At 43.6% G+C, this 21957-nt stretch overlaps 1 protein-coding gene across 5 annotated transcripts in view; it reads right to left on the reverse strand.

The window, feature by feature from the left end:
- Positions 1–545: 545 nt before the first annotated feature.
- ZC3H11A (zinc finger CCCH-type containing 11A) overlaps positions 546–21957 on the reverse strand; it is a 95633-nt gene continuing 74221 nt past the window's right edge. For 4 of the 5 annotated variants that reach the window (XM_085890067.1, XM_085890077.1, XM_085890086.1 and 1 more), the window contains 7 exons: positions 15426–15606; positions 15057–15249; positions 9251–9327; positions 8872–9022; positions 4983–5167; positions 2861–2910; positions 546–2594 (listed from right to left, as the gene is read on the reverse strand). In XM_085890067.1, the coding sequence (XP_085746193.1) occupies positions 2156–2594; positions 2861–2910; positions 4983–5167; positions 8872–9022; positions 9251–9327; positions 15057–15249; positions 15426–15606 (1276 nt within the window). In that variant the 3' untranslated portion in view covers positions 546–2155. The remainder of the gene's footprint in view (positions 2595–2860; positions 2911–4982; positions 5168–8871; positions 9023–9250; positions 9328–15056; positions 15250–15425; positions 15607–21957) is intronic. The other variant, XM_085890058.1, reaches the window with a different exon arrangement.

Genomic DNA, 21957 nt, shown 5'->3' on the forward strand with positions numbered 1-21957 from the left:
TGCCGAAGAATGGTCATTTTGTATATTCATGAACTCCAAGTTTGTGTCCACTCTCAATTCGGCTTGGCAAGCAGACTGAGGTGGTTTATAAGGGTCACGGTCATAGTGTCTATCCTAACCATCTAGATCAGGACAAAGGTTCAATTTTTAGTCACAAAGGTAATATGCACAGTGGTGAAAGCATCCAAAACCCAAAATTCCAGCAAAGCACACACAATCTGAATTATTACTCACTCCCATTACGTACTTCATCCCTAACCTGTACAACATAGCTAAATTTATCAATGGTTACTAAATAGATGACTTCTGAAAAATGTAGACCTCCACCAGAGGCCAGTCAGAGACATTTAAACTGAGTGGTTATCATTGGTCATATGGTTTGCAAAGGAAAGCAGTTGATGCTCTTTAATTGAGGGCACAATCATGTTCAATAAATGAAAAACACATGATAGAGCCAGGATTAACCCTCTTTAATTAAACGCTGGAAGAAAAACCCTCTTTAATTAAACCCTGGAAGAAAAAAAAATAAATCACAAGAGTCAGTATTTGTAAAAATGTACATCGATAACTTCAATCGTTTTATTCTCAAAAACTAATGTGCAGCAGTCATATGCATGCACTTTTGCATTCATGTAAGACCCTGCAAACAAAAATTAAAAAGTCCTTCCAAGCAATCCATCAGAAAAAGTCCCCATCTTCGTTTTGAACCAAGAATAAGTTCAAATGTGTCCGTCGCTAATCTTGGGTCCTTTCATAATTATAAATCCATTGAAGCACTAACTCTACAATTTAGCCAACACATCTTTCACATTACATTCCATTTTGGAAAGCTCTAGGATGGAAAACAATGACAGGTGCAGTTTAGATGTACAAACTGTGAATCACGAAGATAAATTCACAGAAAATGCAAGAGAAAGTGCATCGGAATTGAAGGGCAATAAAATCAACAAACCCACGTCCAAAAGCAACAAGCTACGAGTAAATACGAAATCGTAATTGAAAGAAAAAGCCATGGCATGTACGCTGTTGTAGACGAGCAAAGAAAGAAAAGTAGGCAAAAGCAACGAGGTTGCCCTTCAAAACTGTGATGTACAATCATTATCGCAAAGAAAAAGCAACAAAATGCATCCAATGCATTACACTTTTCTTCTCCTGACGAAAATGTTCCAATCAATCAATCAATGGTGACTGTACAGAGAATTTTCTGTGTTGTTTTCGAAATTACATATTTGCGCTCGACAATCTTGATTTGTACATTTGCACTGTAACGACGTTTGATGTCCACTGTATACAACTACAATAAGGTGTATCAATTTAGTTAGTGTCTTCCCAGTTCTACTGCTACTTCTGTCTGCAAAATTTCAAAAATGTTAGCAATCTTTTTCACTTCTGTCTGCAAAAAATAATTTACAAAAAGGCCCATTTGGATGGAGCACGGTGCATTTCCACATCTGACTATGTTTCAATGCGGTGCATTTCCACATCTGACAGTATTCACCTCGAGGGACTGCCTGTGGACCCAGGCCAGTGTTTCAATCAAGACGTGGTCACGTTCGCAACAAAACTACGGCAGAGTAGAACTCCATCTGTCAATTTCGCAAATTTGATGAGTTTTGGTGAACAGCAAAGGAATGAAATCAAACAGGGGGTGAAGCATCCTTGTGAGAATTTTCAAGATTATTTTCAACTCTTTCTGCCATCTCACTATACAAATAAAAAGTAATAACACCACGATAAAAAAAGAAAGTCGATTGGTCCTTTGAAAGCACACATATTAAGATTTTAACCAAAAATGTAAAAGTATTAATGGATCAAAACATCTGATGTCAAGCTCACCGACATTGAGTCAATACTTAACATTTTGGAGGAAAAAAAAAATAAAGGATTGAATGCACATCCCTGATCCTGTCTTCAAAATAAACAATCTTTGAGGTTTCCGGGTTTGTGTACAAGCAGCTTGGATTTTCTTACTCCACGTACTTTGTCCATTCCGTGTATTCCTGTAGAGACAGTTTTCAATGTACTTGGAGGTACAATAAAAATGCGGACAACTACTTTGTGTATAATGCAGCATAAATAGCCAGTGTGGCATGACAGTGCAAGTTCATGTCCATATTTGAAGTGCCTTCCATTTTTGATGCTGCACTGTAGTCTCTTAGCTGTTAATCATTTCATCAATCTCCAGCAACAGCATGTCATCATCATCCTGATTCGGTTGCAGTTGCAGCTCTGCTCCCACTCCATCCTCTGAAAATTCCATGATGAATTCCTCCAGTTCGTCCACGGGGCCCTCGGAGTCTCCTCGCTGGAGTCCCACCCCAGGATCGTCTTTGCTTTTCTTACGGGATGATACTGTGCTGGCTCTGCGGACGGGTTTCTTGGCCCTCGCAGGGCCGCTTGTCGGTGTGTTTTCGGCACCATTGTAGCTGCATTTTGCTTCGGAATCTGGTTCCATCAGGTCGGCCTGAAGAGAATTACACACTGCTTCCAGAGGTCTCGTTTCTTCAGCGACCATCTCAATTTTGGACCGAAGTGGCTCCGTTGGTGGGATGCGCGTTTGCTCGTCGCAAACACTTGGCTGTGGCATTTCATCACTGTGGCAGAGCGGGTACAAAATCAACAATTTTTCGATAATGCTTTCAAAGGAAATGCCAACATCAAACTTAAATTTTTAGTCAGTTCTGAAGGAGGTGACTTATTATATTGCACTTTCAAAGACAATAAAAAAAAGCCTCGTGTCAAGAAAATTAATTTTTAGTACACAAAAAAGGTATTCTGACAAAGATGTATTTGATTAGTCCATGGAATAATAATTTATTTGTTTCTAAAGGTTCTGTAAGACCCTCATCAGGTGACTCACATCTGATAGTCTTCTTGCCTTGTATTCCTTAATCTCTCATCCTCCTGAGTCTAAAAGAAAGGGAAGAAAACATGAATCGCTATGGTGCACTTTCCACATCAAAATACTTGTGTGCAGTGCCGAGAGAAAAGTCTACACCCCCCTTTCAAAATTTTCACTTTGTGTTGCCTTAGAGTGTGGAATTAAATCAGACTTTTTCCACCTGTATTTACACATCATAACCCACAACTTCCAAGGGAAAAACAAATTCTACAAATTTCTGAAAATTAATTAAAAATACAAAGATAGAATATCTTGGTTGGATAAGTGTCCACCCTCTTGAGTTAATACTTGGTGGAAGCACATGTGACAGCAATTGCAGCTGTGAGTCTGTTGCGATAGATCTCTACCAACTTTGCACACCTTGATTGGGCAATATTTGCTCATTCTTCTGCACAAAACTGTTCAAGCTCAATCAAGTTGCGTGGGGAGTGTTTATGGACAGCAATCTTCAGGTCATGCCACAGATTTTTGATTGGATTTAGGTCGGGGCTCTGACTGGGTCACTCAAGGACATTCAACTTTTTGTTCCCTCGCCACTCCAGTGTAGCTTTGGCTGTGTGCTTCAGGTCGTTGTCATGCTGAAATGTGAACGTCCGTCCCAATTTCCGCTTTCATGCAGTGGGCAGCAGGTTTCCGTCGGCTTTTTCTGTATTTTGCTCCATCCATTTTCCCCTCTATCCTGACAAGTGCCCCAGTCCCTGCTGATGCGAAACATCCCCATTACATGATGCTGCCACCACTGTGCTTTACAGTTGGGATGGTGTTCTTTCGGTGATGTGCTGTGTTGGGTTTACACCAAACATAACGTTTTGCATTTAGACCAAAAATTTCCATCTTGGTTTCATCAGACCACAAAACGTTTTGCCACATGGCTTCAGAATCTCTGGAGTAGTTTTTTTGCATTCCTCAAATCGGATTCAAAGTGGGTGTTTTTTGAGTAATGGCTTCCTTCGTACCACCCTACTGAATGGGCCAGAGTTGTGCAGTGCTTGGGATATTGTTGTCACATGCACACAGTGACCAGTCTTTGCCATAAAGGCTTGTAGCTCTTTCAAAGTTGCCATTTTCCTCTTGGTGACCTCTCTGATTTGTCTCCTCCTTGCTTGGTCATCCAGTTTGGAGGGATGGCCTGATTGAGGCAGGTTCTTGGTGGTATCATATGCCTTCCACTTCTTAATGATCGTCTTGACTGTGCTTCAGGGGATATTCAAGGCCTTTGAAATATTTTTATACCCATCCCCTGATCTGTGCCTTTTCACAAATTTATCCCGGAGGTCTTTTTAATGCTTCTTGGTGTTCATGGTTGAGTCTTTGCTGTGAAATGCACAACCCAGTAAAGGAAACCCACAGAAACAGCTTTTATTCTGAAATAATCAGAATCACTACAATTTAACACAGGTGGAGGCCAATTACCTTTGTTTGTGATTTGGAAGGTGATTGGTTACACCTGAGCTAATTTACAATTGCAATTTTAAGGGGGGTGGACACTGATCCAACCAAGATATTCTATTTTTGGACTTTTAATTAATTTTCAGAAAATTGTAGAATTTATTTTTCACTTGGAAGTTGTGTGATACAATGTGTAAATGAAGGTGGAAACAGTCAATTAAATTCCAGGCTATAAGGCACCAAAATGCGAAAATTTTGAAAGGGGGTGTAGACTTTCTATAGGCACTGTGCATCACGATTGACCATATATACATCAATTATCTATGGATATTTGAAGACAATTTGCTTTATCTATGTAGTGCGACTCAATGGGTTTTACTTAAAAGGACCGTCTCATAATGACGGGCGCATGGAATGAGGAGGCACTAAATTTGGAAGAGGGAAAGTGAAAAGATAGGAGATAAGCAATGACGGCATTGGAGCATAGGAGTGTGGAAAGAAGGCAAAATAATTTGATCAGAATGAATAATAAGGTAAGAGTAAGAGTAAGAAAGGGGAGCTTTATAGGTCATAGGGGAAAAAATGGCAAAAGGAGGACGTAAAGATTTCAGCACTGTGTACATAATAAATACAAAGGCCATAAAGAAATGTTGCTTGGCTGGCCAATATTCAGACCCCGTAGCAAGCTCACCTGTGCCTCTTGCTTAATTTTCAGTTCAGTGGACCATTGCTCTGAGGTGTCAAAAGGGAATGGTTTCACAGCTGCCACAGCAGAGGGCTGGATTACTGGGGCCTTTCTCTTGCGCAGCATCCCAAGAAGTCCTGCTGGAAGTGCTGGTCTTACGACTGATGGTCGCACATTCACCTGAGGTTTTTCTTTGTGACAGCATAGAGGGAAAGGGAGATGAGAATGAATAAAAAAACAACAAATTACATCAATGTGTAGTGGAAGAAAGCCAACGGGGAGAAGGAAGGTGAAAGGACAGTTTTGGCTTTGTGGTAAATGAATTTAATCCATCCAGCAGGTCAATTTGATGCATTTCCAAAACATAAAAAGGGTGTTTGATTGGAAAAACAACTGTGTGCCGTCATGGCCTCATCAATCCAAACCATACAACATACCTCCAAAGCTTCTCCACGAGGATTAAAAATGAATAACTTCTATCTTCTCATTACCATTTACCAACTTCGATCTTCTCGTCCGAACTCTCTCTTCCTCATATGTGGTGACTTCAATTGTCATCATGCCAGTTGGCTAGGTGTGGGTACCTCTCTCACCTGTCATGGCACCTCAGCAAAAGCTTTCTGCGACTCATTGGGACTGACTCAATCGGTCAATTTCCCGACCCAGATCTCAACCAATGGTACTCGATCTCTTCTGGATCTGATTTTGATAAATTTCCCTGAAAATATCAGCTGTTCTTCCTCTGCTCCAATCGGTTCTTCTGACCATGTGCTTGTCAAAGTGGACATCTCTCTGGCTGTTATCAGAGAACCACCTCGGCGCCGTCGAGTCTGGCATTTCACTCAAGCTGACTGGCAGTGCCTCCATACAGCCATCAAACTTCGAGACTGGTCTCCCATCGCTACTTTCTCCAACGTCAACTCATCCTGGGAATTATTTCAAAGAAATTTGGTCTCCCTCATGCACAGATTTATCCCCGATAGACTTCAGTTGTCCTACCCTTCCTCCCGCTCTTGGTTAACTGAAGCTTGTGGCGAAGCAGTTGTCCTGAAACAACTTGCCTTTGCCACATGGAAAGCAAACCCAACTGAGGATAATCTCAGTTCCTTCCATAAAGCTCGGAACAAGTGTGTATCTACCCTCAGGAAAGTGAAAAAACAACATCTTTCTAAGCTTAAGTCTGAACTCTCAAACCTCTCTCCCTCCTCCAAATCCTGGTGGTGTCTAATCAAATCTGTTTCTGGTGTATGTTCCCCCTCCATCCCCTCCCTTACCTCAAATGGCCGCACTGCTGATACCGCACGTGAAAAAGCTGAATAACTAAACTCGTTGTTTGCATCGAAATATTGTGCCCGAAAACCTTCGCTTTCTGTACCCACCTTACCCAGTCGCACCCAACTGTCCGTGGACATCGTGTCCTTTTCGTCTGACAAAGTGGAGAGCTTGCTGTCAAACCTCGACTCAGATTCTGCAACCGGTCCAGACGACATCAGCCCACGTGTCCTAAAAACCTGCTCCTCTGCTCTTGCTCACCCTCTCTCTATTCTCTTGACCCTCTCATTTGCTCAAGGTCATCTGCCATCTGCTTGGAAATCAGCGAACATTACTGCCTGCATAAAAAGGTGCAAAAACAGATCCCTGCAACTACAGACCAATCAGCCTTCTCCCAATCATCAGAAAGATTATGGAACCCATCACCAGTTCAGACATTAAATCCTTCCTCTTCTCCAATCGCTTGATTTCCGATCAACAATTTGGTTTCAGACCAGGTCACTCCACCCTGGATATGTTGCTTCTGCTCTCCCAACAATGGATGGAGGTCCTCAATGCCAGACACGAAATCAGAGCCATATCCAAAGACATATCGCTTGCTTTTGACACGGTCTGGCACCCTGCCCTACTTACCAAACTCTCTTCCAATGGTATCCAAGGCCATCTCCACTCATGGCTTGCAGACTTCCTCTCCTGTCGCAGCCAATGTGTGGCCCTAAATGGAGTTCTTTCATCCCCTCTTCCTGTTCAGGTTGGAGTTCCTCAAGGCAGCGTTCTGGGCCCTGTTCTTTTTCTGGTTTTCATCAATGATCTCTCCGACTCTCTGGAAAATCCTCTATCTCTTTGCTGATTACTCCACCCTCTGCCGTACCATCTGTCATCCCTCAGACTGGAAAGCAGCAGCTTCTTCGCTCACTGCAGATCTGGATAAAATCACAAACTGGTCCAACACGTGGAACATGTTGTTCAATCCGGACAAATATCACACTCTCACTTTGTCTCTCTGAAAGGACAATTTGGACTCCCACCCACATCCACTTTCTCAACACTCCTCTGGAAGAAGTCCCTTCTTTTAAGCTTCTGGGTCTCACGATCTGACATGATATTTCCTGGGAAAGCCACATTTCCAACCTGGCCTCCAAAGCCAGTCGCCGACTGGGAATCCTCCGTCGTGCAAAGTCCTTCCTTGGCCCACCTGAACTCCTGACAACATACAAAGCTTTCGTCCGCAGCCTGATGGAGTACTGCTCTCCCCTCCGGGCTGGTGCTCCTGCCTCCCACCTTTCTCGGCTTCATACTGTGGAAACCAAGGCATTTAGGATCATTGCTATCTCCTGCGATGAGGCTGAGTCATTGGGCCTCTCACTCCCACCGCAGGCAGGTCGGTGGTCTTTCTGGCTTCTACAGTCTCCTCTCCGGTCTCACCCACCCCCCTTGCTCTGTCTGCGATTTTCCCCTACCATATTTCCGCAGGGCGCCTAAAGGTCCGCCAACAACCCCCTTCTGGTAAAGCTACTAAAATCACGAATCGCTGCTCACCTTCACTCTTTCATTCCTCTTTTTCCCCACCTTTGGAATAAACTCCCTCACACTCTGTTCAATCCCAGCCTGGTGTGTTGGCGCAGTGGTTAGGGCAGCGGCTTGGGATCCAAAAGGTCCTGAGTTCAAGCCCCGTTGAGCCACTGAATTAATACACCAGGGGGTTGACTCAGCCTGTCATCCTTCCGAGGTCGGCGAAGTGAGTACCAGTGTACTGGGCCGGTGTATACCCCGGTTAAAATAGGTGTACCTTTATCCCTGTGTCGTAAGAGGCGACCAGGGTTGTGTCAGGAAGGGCATCCGGCGTAAAACATGTGCCAAATCACTATGCGGCTCATACGGATGATCTGCTGTGGCGACCCGTAACGGGGGAGGAAGGAGAAGGAGAAGGAGAAGGAGAAGGAGAAGGAGAAGGAGGAGGAGAAGGAGAAGGAGGAGGAGAAGGAGAAGGAGAAGGAGAAGGAGAAGGAGAAGGAGAAGGAGAAGGAGAAGGAGAAGGAGAAGGAGAAGGAGAAGGAGAAGGAGAAGGAGAAGGAGAAGGAGAAGGAGAAGGAGGAGAAGGAGAAGGAGAAGGAGGAGAAGGAGAAGGAGAAGGAGAAGGAGAAGGAGAAGGAGAAGGAGAAGGAGAAGGAGAAGGAGAAGGAGAAGGAGAAGGAGGAGAAGGAGAAGGAGGAGGAGGAGGAGAAGGAGAAGAAGAAGAAGAAACTCTGTTCAATCCCATTCCTCCCTCCAGGCCTTCCAAACAGCTGTTCACCACCACCTCTTATTGTCCCTCATCCAAATCCTCAATCTTTTCTACCCCTGTTAATCCACCCTAAACCCACCTCCTTCAAATTCCCTGCTTTCCTTCCTGAAAGTCCCTGTAATATCCATCTTGTATACTCCGTGTTCCCCCACCCCATCTCTCTCCCTTCCACAGATCTCTGAATGTCTCTGTTTCCCACTGTTTTGTCCTTCCCACTCCCGCCCCTCGTCTCATGCCCCCCCTCGCTGTGCGTTGTGTATTCGCTTTCATACGAGCCTCGACAAGGTATACAAAAAATAAATAAAAACATCAAGGAGAAACGACCACAGGTGCACCTACCGGATTTGGCCTGAGGCTGGACCTGAGCTGGAGGGCTGTCCACATTGGGCTCCTGTGCAGACTGCTCATTCTGCATTTTCTGTCGTTGTCGTTTCTCTTTGATGATTTCCTCAAAGCTCTTCACCTGCAGCTTTCCCTCCAAAGGCTTATCCTGTATGATGCAGATGGACGAGAAAATGAAAGAACTTCGTTTGACAAGAAAAACAAGAAAATCTTATCCCTCACCAATGTATTCATCTATGTGCGGCAACAATGCATATTATAAGGTATGCCATCATTCTTTGGTGAACATGTTGCATGCTTTGGTTGATTCCAAGTGCCAGTGGTGTTGCATTCTTTGGTGAACATGCAGGATTGAATGAAGTCCATATACTGGTACCTTAGTGGAAGTTTGTGCATCTGCTTCTCCACTGCTGGATGCAGTACTTGGCTTCACCACTTCATGCTTAACACTATCTGGAAAACAAAACATTGCAGGACCAAGTTAAAACGAGAGCGAAGTCGATGGCACGCCATCGCAAATGCCCACGTTTCCCACCAAAATTGAAAGATGGCAAAAAGTTCCAACTGAAATGACCCAACATCAAATTTTGAGTTTAAATTTTTTTCACCCTGTTTTCACCTCCTGTGACCCAAAGTCCCCATCCCATGGGGAATGAATTGGGGGGTCAAATCCAAAAAGAAGTCACATATTTCACGGCTTCCAATGTTTGCATACACAGAAAAAGCTGAGTTATCCAGCACCCATGGGACTTTGCCCCTGCCGGTTATCTAAATGTTACATAGAATGGTACAAGAGCAACTTATTAAACTTTGCATGTGAAAAATAGATTAAATAATAGCATTATTACAGTACAATACAAAGGTAATTACCAATGAATTATGCAAAACAATAATGTACCTGAATTATAAAATATAAACTAGTCTTGAAGTCGATGGATGATCAAAAGTGTCAACTTTCACTTTCTCAAAATCATCGGCCTCATCATCTTGTCAAACTCCAAACTTTCTTGAACCATTTCCTTATGTTGGACTGCTGCACTGTTTTTTGCCTTTTCCTCGTGAAATGTTGTATGATGTTCAGCTGCATCACTTCTTGGGTGCTGTAAGCTTTCTGCCTTTCAGAAAACTTCACAAGCATGCCAAGACCATTATCAGGAGTGCGTTCCATTACCAATCAACTTGCTATCGCTTGCCAAGCCAGCCGTTACTCATCAACCGTTTCATTGGAGTGATTTCTTGAGTGCTTAAGCCACTTAGCAAGCGCTAGACAAGCCGATTGGTAATGGAACACACCCCAGCATTAGCTCAAGTGACATGCTCAGTTGAAAAATCTTCTTCGTAGTCTTCTTGTTGTTCAACTTCCTTCTGTGGATTAACAACACTAGATTATTTCAGTCAGTCATAACACAGGTCACTTCATGCCAATCTTCAATTTCGACTCCCGTCAAGATATGAAGTGGATTATCGTCACTTGCTTGCATCACCACACTGGAAATTTCTTGGATCGGGACCTGCAGACTTTTGTTCTCCTGAGACATAAAGGTGCTGTATCCCATATCACAGCTTGAAACAAGCCAGCCAGTCAACAGAAAAGGCACATTGATCAGACAATCCCATCTGATCATAAAATACTTTGCCGTCTCAATTAACATCGTTCCTGAGATTGGCACTCCTCCCCCAAACGCTTGAGAGTAAACCATGCGTACAGAACTTTATCTAACTGCTCCGTCTTTGGCTTGTGTAGAGTATGGCGCTTGTCGGCAGCTTTGAGTTTCCAACTTGGTGTAAAATTCCAATAACTTGTCCTTCTGGACCTTGATGTCATAGATCACTGATCTTCACTTTTTTTTTGAGGGGGTCCACTTTTGCCGAGACGTCATCAGTGTGAGAGGTGACACACTGCCTGCAGGACTCCAAAATGGGTGCTATTAGGCCCCGCCTCCACATACTCATCTTTGTTGCGGTTAACTGGGCTGCAAGCATAATTGTTTGTAGACTATAACCATATCCTGATGTAGTTGTTACATATATACTTCACGATGGAACACTCATTTGAGACCATTTGGTCAATTTGATAGCATTTATGGCGGTTTATGGTGGGGTGTTTCACATTTTTGTATTATCAGCCGCACATAAAGGGCCACACTTTAGGCCACCAGTGGCTCGCGGGCCGTGCAATCAAGAACAGGGTCTTAGATGGTTGAAGATCCGATGTTGGACTCACACATCAACACATTTCTATTTTCCCCCTTCTTCATTCTCAAACATAAGTAATCTCTGGAGTAGTTTTTTTGCATTCCTCAAATGCTTCTGGGTTTTATGTACATCTTCATGTACATCTTCATGTAATCATGTACATCTTCTGGTTGTAATAATCATGTAATAAATCATGTAAATCTTCTGGTTGATTGTGAGAACAATCCTCTTCCTCTTCCCACCAGTACTGCTCGACGGGGTTACAGAAGCCATGATGCTTAGGAAGCCGAACTACTACTACTACTTCTTCTTCCAGAGTTTTCACTTACATGTTCTTTGCAAGATTTGAGATCCTGTGATTGGTCGTTGGGCAAAGAGAGCCCGATGTGTCAAGGCAACAATTATGACATAGATTCTTTCCCGTTTTTGAACCTCGACTCATGAAATGTCACCAAAGAGTATTCAGAAGAAAGGAAGTAAATGCCAGACATTCTGAGCAGCCAATATATTTTCAAGGCACCTTGGATGGTATGGATTTATAACGGAGGGACATGGCTCTTGAACCATGAGGCTGTGACGGAAGGTCATCGAGAGAAAAGCCTTGTTTAAATAGTTGAGGCCGGGTCGACTATCGCATTATTTTTTTTCCTTCCTGTTTTAATGTGTTAATAATCAGTGAGTCAGCAATGTGGTCATGTGTAAACAGCTTAATTGAGATCCATCAAGTGCCAGTTGTTAAAATGTGCTGGCTTGGCCAGTTACTTTGTACAGTAACTTTGTACATTTACTGAATGTACAAAGTTACTGCACAGAGTTTTAGACCAGGTCACTCGCACGACCCTGGATATGCTGATTCTGCTCTCCCAACACTGGATGGAGGTCCTCAATGCCAGACATGAAATCAGAGCCATATCCCAAGACATATCGCGTGCTTTTGACAGTCTGGCATGCTGTCCTACTCACCAAACTCTCTTCCGATGGTATCCAAAGCCACCTCCACTCATGCCTTGCAGACTTCCTCTCCTGTCGCAGTCAACGTGTGGCCCTAAATAGAGTTCTTTCATCCCTTCTTCCTGTCCAGGCTGGAGTTCCTCAAGGCAGCGTTCTGGGCCCTGTTCTTTTTCTGGTTTTCATCAATTATCTCTCCGATTCTCTGGAAAATCTTCTTTATCTTTTTGCTTATGACTCCCCCCTCTGCCGTACCATCTGTCATCCCTCAGACTGGCAAGCAGCAGCTTCTTTCCTCACTGCAGATCTGGGTAAAATCACAAACTGGTCCAACACGTGGAACATGTCTTTCAATCCTGACAAATCTCACACTCTCACAATGTCTCTCCAAAAGGACCGTTTGGAAACCGCCCCCCCGCCCCCATCTACTTTCTCAACAATACTCTGGAAGAAGTCCTTTCGTTCAAGCTTCTGCATCTCACTATGTGACATGATCTTTTCTGGGAAAGCCACATTTCCAACCTGGCCTCCAAAGCCAGTCACCAACTGGGAATCCTCCATCGTGCAAAGTCCTTCCTCGGCCCACCTGAGCTCTTGACCACATACAAACCTTTCGTCCACAGCCTGATGGAGTACTGCTCTCCCCTCTGGGCTGGTGCTCCTGCCTCCCACCTTTCTCGGCTTCACGCTGTGGAAACCAAGTCATTTAGGATCATTGGTATCTCCCACAATGAGGCTGAGTCTTTGGGCCTCTCACTCTCTCACCACAGGCAGGCCGGTGGTCTTTGCCTTCTTCGGTCTCCTCTCCGGTCCCCCCGCTGCTCTGTCTGCGATTTGTCCCCACCATATTTCCGCAGGGCGCTCAAGGTCTGCCAACAACCCCCTTCTGGTAGAACTACCAAAATCACGAATCACTGCTCACCTTCACTCTTTCATTCCTCTTTTTTCCCACCTTTGGAATAAACTGCCTCACTCTGTTCAATCCCATTCTTCCCTCCAGGCCTTCAAAACAGCTGTTCACCACCACCTCTTATCTTCCCTCATCCAAATCCTCGATCTTTTCTACCCCCATTAGTCCACCCCAAACCCATCTCCTTAAAATTCCCTGCTTTCCTTCCTGAAAGTCCCTGTAATATCCATCTTATATACCCTGTGTTCCCCGCCCCATCCCTCTCCCTTCCACAGATCTCCGAGTGTCTCTGTTTCCCACCGTTTTGTCCTTCCCACTCCAGCCCCTCTTGTCTCATGCCCTCGTGACTGTGTGTTGTGTGTTAGCTCTCACACGAGCCTCGACAAGGTATACCAAAAAAAAGAGGAGAGAAACAAACACAGAAACCTGCAAGATGGTTGGATTAGGTAGGGTGAATGGGGTGGACAACATCAGCATTGACAACAACATTGAAGCCATGGAAGGAAGAATATGATTGAACCACCAATGGAAGGCAGTTGCACAAACAGAATAAAACAGTACATGGCAAGCTTGGGTTTTGGGAGTTTAACCAGAAGACCATGTGGACGTGGGGAGTGGAGGAACTGGGGAGGGTCAGAAGATTGAGAGAGCTGGAGTGGAGGAGGGGAAGTGGAAAAAAGAAGAATGAAAAAAAAAAGACCACTGAATTGTTTGCAATGTGAGTAACAGGCTTTGTAATTTGGCCTCATCATGGGACACTCCAATAATGTTGAAAGCTTCAGATTCCACAGAATCGAGGACAGACCAATGTGATGCTGGGGTGCCAGTCCATTGAGGAGAGCAGTACTCCATTGAGATATGGACAAAGGCATTACAGACTGCAAACAGTTCCAATATTTCAAGGAATAACTCAGTATAACGGAGAAAGACCAGCCTGGGGACATGTTCCATTTGTCAGACTAGAATCGAATACATTCCAGATCGGCAGTGTGTGATGCAGCTGTTGTTCATCTGTCAGTGGGAAGGGGATAGTGTACGATAGAATGTGGGGCATCTGCAAAAAAGGAAGGGAGGGAAGGAAGGGAGGGTTCTCCAGAGCATCAAATAGGTCGTTTATGAAGGCGAGGAACAAAACATGATCCAAGAGACTGCCTTGGGGCATACTGGCCTCCACATGAAGAGGATTCCATTGATAGCAATGTGTTTACTGTGTAAATGGAGGAAGTTAGAAAATCATGTGCGAAAGTACATGATGTAGTCAGAGAGACTAGCAAATAAAGGATGCCAGACTTAAATGGCACGGATATTGTCCTGACCACTTTGAGATTGAGGTGATGGCCTTTGACTTTTGATGAGAGAGAAGCAATACGTCCAAAGTTGAGTGACAGAATTGGAACTGAGGGATAGAGATCAGGCTATTTGAAAAGAGGAAGTACTTGATGTCAAGAGCAATGATTGATTCCATGACTTTGCTAATAATGGGAAACAAGTGTACTTTTTGTGGATAAAATGATAATGATGGTATCGGATTTGTATCCCTCTTGTGAATGGGAATGATGTTTGCCAACTTTAAGGCAGATGGAAGGCAGCAAAAGTAAAAGGACAGATAGAATAGCGCACGAAGAAGAAAAGCACGAAAAGCAGAGTGGGATTTGAGAAAACAGGCACAGATGCCATTTCGGTCATCATCGTTCAGTGTATGGTGCACCACAGACAAATGTTTGATGCATGCAGAACATAGAGTTGAAAAAACACACACAGACAGACATACAGACACACACCTCCATCTTTGACACAGTATCATCAAGGGTGAACCACGAGATAATTGAGGCATGGGATTCCCGTGAAAAGTCAATCAATGAACACGGTGACTTGCATCCCGCATACAAAACATTATGCAATCAACGACAACGCTGACAAAAGCTGCAAAATACGCTAAAGGCAGAGAGCACTGTGATTGGTGAGAACTTGGACCAATCCATGATGCAGAACCGTCCCCAACAGAGCAACAGAACTGATGTATTGGATACTCTGCCCATTAAAAAGGTCAACGACAATGGGCTCCAGATATGGAGTTCCAAATGCACTTGTGTGATATGGCCAGACCACACACAGGTATAGCATTTACCTGGCAGTACAGTCCTGGATAGTCGAATCAGCCTTGGGCGTTTCTCCAAATGGTGAAACGATACTCGATCCTCTGTCTTCGTAGTGACCTCAAGATCTTCATCTACTCCTTTCTTCTCAGTGTGAAGCTGGGTCTTTTCCAACCGAATCTGCTCCAAAGTCTTCACATTAACCTTGGCAAATGGTACTTTGTCCTGGGGTGAGGTTGTCATTACATCTGAACCTCGGCCCATATATCACCTCAAGCACTTGAGTAAACATATGATGCAGGGATACCATATTATAAATGCACACTTGTGCTTTTAGTGAATGCCATTTTGTATTGATAAAGCACAATTGAAAGCCAAATGGCTTGACACACTCCACCAACCTCACGAGCAATGGTTTTGCTCAAAAGCAGTCGTGAAGATCGGTGATGGCTGCCCGTGGCAGGTATGTTTGCATGATCTGAACAACCAATCTGGGCCTCATCCAGTTCTTCCATTCCTCGTCGTCGCATCTTATCACGGAGAACCTCAGAGAAGGTTTTAACGTGGAAAGTGCTTGGTTTCCTGGAAGCAATCACATCATCAGTTAAACAGATTCAGATAAAGAAGCACACACAGGTCATGAACTGTTCAGGTCAGGTCAGGTATGGGAGCATGTGCCAGAACTGTTGCTTTCAGAGATTGAAGTAATGCAAAGTTACAAAGATTCATCTTTTCACAAAAGAGGGCAAATTATTGATCTTTAATCCATATTCCATTACTATCACGTAAGAGGTCTGACGAATGCAGAACCTGTGAGCTGGAGGTCTAAGACCTCTACAAATGACCGAAATGATCTCTAAATTCACACTGCGTTCAATCGATTGTAATAATTACCTCCGTCATCTGCGATGGATGGAAGTAATGTTTTCACCCGACTGTTACTTGCAAAATCGAAGATTCGCAAGCATATTAGTTGGTCTGGTCGGTGATTCTGTCTGTCAATCGCCTACAGGTCACAATTTTAGACTGATTTTCACAAAACGGTAGAGCTGGTCATAAGCAAGAAACTTATCGATCTTGTCAAAAGGTCAACATCTCACGTGAAATTTCTAAAACCCTCAATTTTCATCCAATTGACTTGGAATTTGAAAAGGATGTGCAAATCAGGTCAATGGATTCAACCACCAACTATTTTTATGGTCAAATTTGTTTAAGTGATTTTGCAAATATCATGCTTTGCATGGCATCTTTCTTATTACTTGCAAAATGGAAGATTTTTCAAGTATACTGGTTAGTCGATTTTGTAATTCTGTCTGTCTTGTTTGTTTGTTGCCAACAGGTCACAATTTTAAACCGATCTTCACGAAACATCACCACATGGTAGAGTTTGTCATAAGAAGAAGCCTATTGTTTTTGAGGTTAAAAGGTCAACTGAGGCCAAAGGTCACCACTCCAACATTAACACGCCTGCCATACGCCTTGTGGACCTCAAATCTCCAAACTTTGATGTCATCTGGCTTAAGATTTGTTTCCCGACCATCACTATCTTTCTCTGTTTCACTTACTGCTCTCCCAATTCGACAAACTTAATAGCTTTCTTTGACTATCTTAACTCTTGCCATGAGGCCATGATATCCGAACACCCTCAAGCAGAATTTCTCTATCTCAGAGACTTCAATGTACACCACAGGGAGTAGCTGAAATCTTCCCACACAGATGTTAGGGGAGTTGAAGCTCTCACATTTTCCATTCTTCATGATTTGGAATAATTTTTCAACCACCCTACCCATATCCCAGATCGCCGTGACCACACCACCAAGGCCAAAAAAAAAAAAAAAATGTTGCATTGGCGTAACCCGCCCGACCCTAAAAATTCCGCCGACCCTACGTTTTTTTTCTATCGAAAAATTTTGCCGACCCTATTTTATTGCTATTTTTGTTGTTTTGCTATCGTTTTCAAGTATCTTGTTGATTGCGATCGCGATCGCAAAAACCCGGAAGTGTTTCGGACAGAACCCGCCGACAAAAAGGGTGGTACTCGAGCCGGGGGAGATTTTGGGAGGGATTTATTAGGAAAAAAAAAAAAAAAAAAAGATCCCGACCGACCTACCCTATTTTTCAGTGACCCGTTACGCCAATGCAACATTTTTTTTTTGGCCCAATACTTAGGATTTATTCTTCACTTCCAATCCGTTGCATTACAACTACACAATTTCACCTCCAATTGGTTCTTCTGACCACAATCTTATGAACATCACTTTACTTACCACCACCACCACTTCTCCTCTGACTGTGACAATGAAACGCCAATATTGGCATTTCAATAATGCTGACTGCACTGGTTTACGAAACTTCTTTTCTGACTTTCCCTGGAAAGATTACTGCTTCTCCTCGGGAGATGCCTCTAACTCTGCTGAGCGTATAGCTGAGCAGGGTTCCCACTCAATCTCAAAAATGAAATTCCCTGACTTTGTTGGTAAAGATTCCCTGACCTTTTCAAACGTAAAAATTTATAAAGTTATTTTAGTCGGCTCCTCCTCCCCTACACCGACTACTTTCCATCACCATTTTGATTTATACATGGTGTACATGCAATCATTTTCAATTCTTTTCTTCTTTTTAAAATGCCAATACCAGCAGAAAATTGTGTCCGCTTCAAAATTTATTTGAATCTTAAAATATGTAGGCATGCTTTGGACAACTTCTGAATACCATTTTTGTTGGGAACTTAAACTGATTCTTCATTTGGGTGTTAACTTCGGTCTTTTTGAAAATGGTCCAGAAAGTACACTTTCCCAGCTCGCACTGGCATTTTAATTTTTTTTATTAATATAAAACTTACAAAACACAAATCATACAAATGTCAAACGTGCCAGGTACCATGACTCAATCAGAATTATATCAGAAAAAATTTAGCAACATTTAGAACATCTAAATCTTGCAAAATAACAACGAAATATTGATATTGTTAATGTGACATTGCAGACAAGCTAGAACACCCGATGATATTGCAGAAACGACTAACAGACTACTATATTGTACATTTTTCTACAAGCATCTGGTCCTAAAAATGACTGTTTGTTGAACTTCTACGGTTAGATGGGTATTCCTGTACCATTCCCTGCGGATGCAGGGATGTTCACCGCCGCAGAAGTGAAATTACTCAAATGTTACATGGGAAGTTGCAGTAACAGTCGAGATGTTATATACTAGAATTGCGAAAATGTCAATAACATCAAGCAGCGTGTGTAGCTTAGAATTATATGGTCGGAAAAAACTAGCAATTAAGGAAACAAATGTGAATTGTTTGAGTAACGTTATTACAATAGGTAACATATACAGTATGGACACAGTTGCTTACATTAAGTGAAATGTCAGTTTGTTACTTCTTTAGTTTCTGTAGTTCTGCTATTTCCATATCAACCTTCCGAGATTCAGTTGCTGCTTCTTCCATTAATTTTGCCTTTTTAGTCTGAAGCACTTTTATCTGCTCACATGCTTTCTTTTTAGCTGAAGTCTTTTGATCGAGCTCACTTGTGGCTTTACGTTTACATTCCAGTGCTGCTTGATACCTGGCATGAGAACCACTGACATACATCAATAGTGGCTTATCAATGTTCACAGAGGTGACTCCACCTTCTGCCTGCACAGCATCATGAAAAGCATCTGCCTGCACAGCAAACAATTCATGAAAAGAGCAATGAAGAAAACTATTATAATCATGAACAAAATAATTGACTGGGTGTAAAGGGTACTAATTAAGATCATTAGGCACGAATCACACATTTCCCTGACCAACAAAAAAAATTCCTGACTTTCCCTGACCAACCTCAATTCCCTGACTTTCCCTAACTTCCCCTGACTTTCCAGGTCAGTGGGAACCCTGCTGAGGTTATTGTTGCAGGAATGGAGGCATATATCCCCTTTTCTTTCAAGTCTATCTCTCCAACCAATTCTTCGTTCAATAATTCCTGCTCTGTGGCCATTCGTGCAAGGGATGCCACATATCGGACACGGAAAAACTCTTCTTCCTCAGGCTCGCATTCAGCTTTCATATCCGCCAGAAGTCATTGCAAACATGTTATTCGTGAGGCGAAGCATTCATTTATTCAAAACAAATGTGACAACCTCTCATCTTCTTCCACTAATAGATCTTTCTGGTCCTAAGCTCAAAGTATCTCCAACAACTTGTCGCTCTACCTTTCCTTCGCTTTTCCGTTCCGATGATACTACCGCTGTCTCTCCGACCGACAAAGCAACTCTTTTTGGTTCTCTTTTTTTTCCTCTAACTCCACACTGGATGACTAACATTCCATCTCCCTCTGATGCTCACCACAACAATCCTATGTCCCACCCCTCCTATAATTTCTTTTCATGCAGTCAAAAAAATACTCCTCTCTCTGGACATAAGCAAGGCCGACGGGCAAGATGGCATTCCTCCCCATGTCTAGAAGGAATGTGCTTTAGAACTTGCACCCGTGCTTGCTCGTTTGTTTCGTTTTTGTTTAAAAACCCAAACCTTTCCTCTTGCGTGGAAATATGCCTGAGTACAGCCTATTTTAAAGAAGGGTGATCGTTCAAACCCTTCGAACTACTTTCCTATTGCTCTGACTTCTACTGTTTCCAAAGTATTTGAATGTCTTCTCAATTCCCATTTTCTCAAGCATCTTGAATCTCACAGTCTTCTATCTGACCATCAATTTGGCTTTCGCAAGTCAACATCTACAGGTGATATCCTTTCTTACATTACGAATGTCTGGGCCTCTCCTTTGAGAGACTTTAGGGAATCCTTTGTTGTAGGCCTTGATATTTCAAAAGCCTTTGACAGTCTGGCATTGGGGTCTGATATCCAAGCTTCCCTCTTTCAGCTTTCCTCCTTCGCTCTGCTCTCTCATATCGAGCTTTCTCTCCGACTGCTTCATCTCTGTAATCGTTGATGGTTCAACATCTCCTCCCATCCCTATCAACAGCGGTGCACCTCAGGGTTTTTTTTTGTATACCTTGTCGAGGCTCGTATGAGAGCTAAGACACACCACACAGCAAGGGGGGCATGAGACAAGAATGGCGGTAGTGGGAAGGACAAAACAGTGGGGAACAGAGACATTAGATCTGTGGAAGGGAGAGGGATGGGGCGGGGAACACGGGGTATACAAGATGGACATTACAGGGACTTTCAGGAAGGAAAGCAGAGAATTTGAAGGAGGTGGGTTTGAGGTGGATTAATGGAGGTAGAAAAGATCGAGGATTTGGATGGGGGATGATAAGAGGTGGTGGTGAAAAGCTGTTTTGAAGGCCTGGAGGGAAGAATGGGATTGAACAGAGTGAGTAGAGGGAGTTTATTCCAAAGGTGGGGAAAAAGAGGAATGAAAGAGTGAAGGTGAGCAGTGATTTTGGTAGTTTTACTAGAAGGGGGTTGTTGGCGGATCTCGAGCTCCCTGTGGAAATATGGTGGGGACAAATCGCAGACACAGCGGGGGGGGGGAGACTGGAGAGGAGACGGTAGAAGACAGAAAGACCACCGACTTGCCTGCGGTGAGAGAGTGAGAGGCCCAAAGACTCAGCCTCATCGTGGGAGATGCCAATGATCCAAAATGCCTTGGTTTCTACAGCGTGAAGCCGAGAAAGGTGGGAGGCAGGAGCACCAGCCCAGGGGGGAGAGCAGGACTCCATAGGGCTGTGGACGAAAGCTTTGTATGTGGTCAGGAGCTCAGGTGGGCCGAGGAAGGACTTTGCACGATGGAGGATTCCCAGTCAGCGACTGGCTTTGGAGGCCAGGTTTGAAATGTGGCTTTCCCAAGAAAGATCATGGCAGATAGTGAGACTCAGAAGCTTGAAAGAAAGGACTTCTTCCAGAGAATTGATGAGAAAGTGGATGGGGGGGGGGGGGTTCTAAACGGTCCTTTCGGAAAGACATAGTGAGAGTGTGAGATTTGTCCAGATTGAAAGACATGTTCCACGTGTTGGACCAGTTTGTGATTTTACCCAAATCTGCAGTGAGCGAAGAAGCTGCTGCTTGCCGGTCTGAGGGATGACAGATTGTACGGCAGAGCGTGGAGTCATCAGCAAAGAGATAAAGAGGATTTTTCAGAGAGTCGGAGAGATCACTGATGAAAACCAGAAAAAGAACAGGGCTCAGAAGGCTGCCTTGAGGAACTCCAGCCTGGACACAGAGGGGATAAAAGAACTCCATTTAGGGCCACATGCTGACTGCGACAGGAGAGGAAGTCTGTGAGCCATGAGTGAAGATGGCATTGGATACCATAAGAAGAGAGTTTGGTGAGCAGGGCAGGGTGCCAGACCATGTCAAAAGCACGCGATATGTCTCGGGATATGTCTCCGATTTCATATCCGGCATTGAGGACCTCCATCCATTGTTGGGAGAGCAGAAGCAGCATATCCAGTGCAGAGTGACCTGGTCTGAAATTAAATTTGATGATTGGAAATCAGGCCATGGGAGAAGAGGAAGGATTTAATGTCTCAAGCGATCATGGATTCCATAACCTTGCTGATGATTGGGAGAAGGCTGATTGGTATGTTGTTGCAGGGATCTGTTTTTGCAACATTTTTATGCAGGACAGTAATGTTTGCCGATTTCCAAGCAGATGGCAGATGACCTTGAGCAAATGAGAGGGTGAATAGAAGAGAGAGATGGTGAGCAAGTGCAGAGGAGCAGGTTTTTAGGACACATGGGCTGATGCTGTCTGGACCGGTTGCAAAATCCTTTGAAAGCTCTGCAATTACACCATGTGATACAATAAACCTACGAGGTATCACTCGAACTTCAAATTTATCCTGGAATCTACACATTACGCAAATAGCTTAGTCTGCCTCGAATAAATTCGGAGTCCTATTCAGATGTTGAAGATTCTTTTCCTCTGAAGAGTTGCTCCATCTATATAAAGGATCGATTCGTCCTTGTATAGGAGTACTACT

Source organism: Eptatretus burgeri, chromosome 1, assembly GCF_056783735.1.
Source record: "Eptatretus burgeri isolate ZD-2024b chromosome 1, Ebu_testis_v1, whole genome shotgun sequence".
NCBI lineage: Eukaryota > Metazoa > Chordata > Myxini > Myxiniformes > Myxinidae > Eptatretus > Eptatretus burgeri.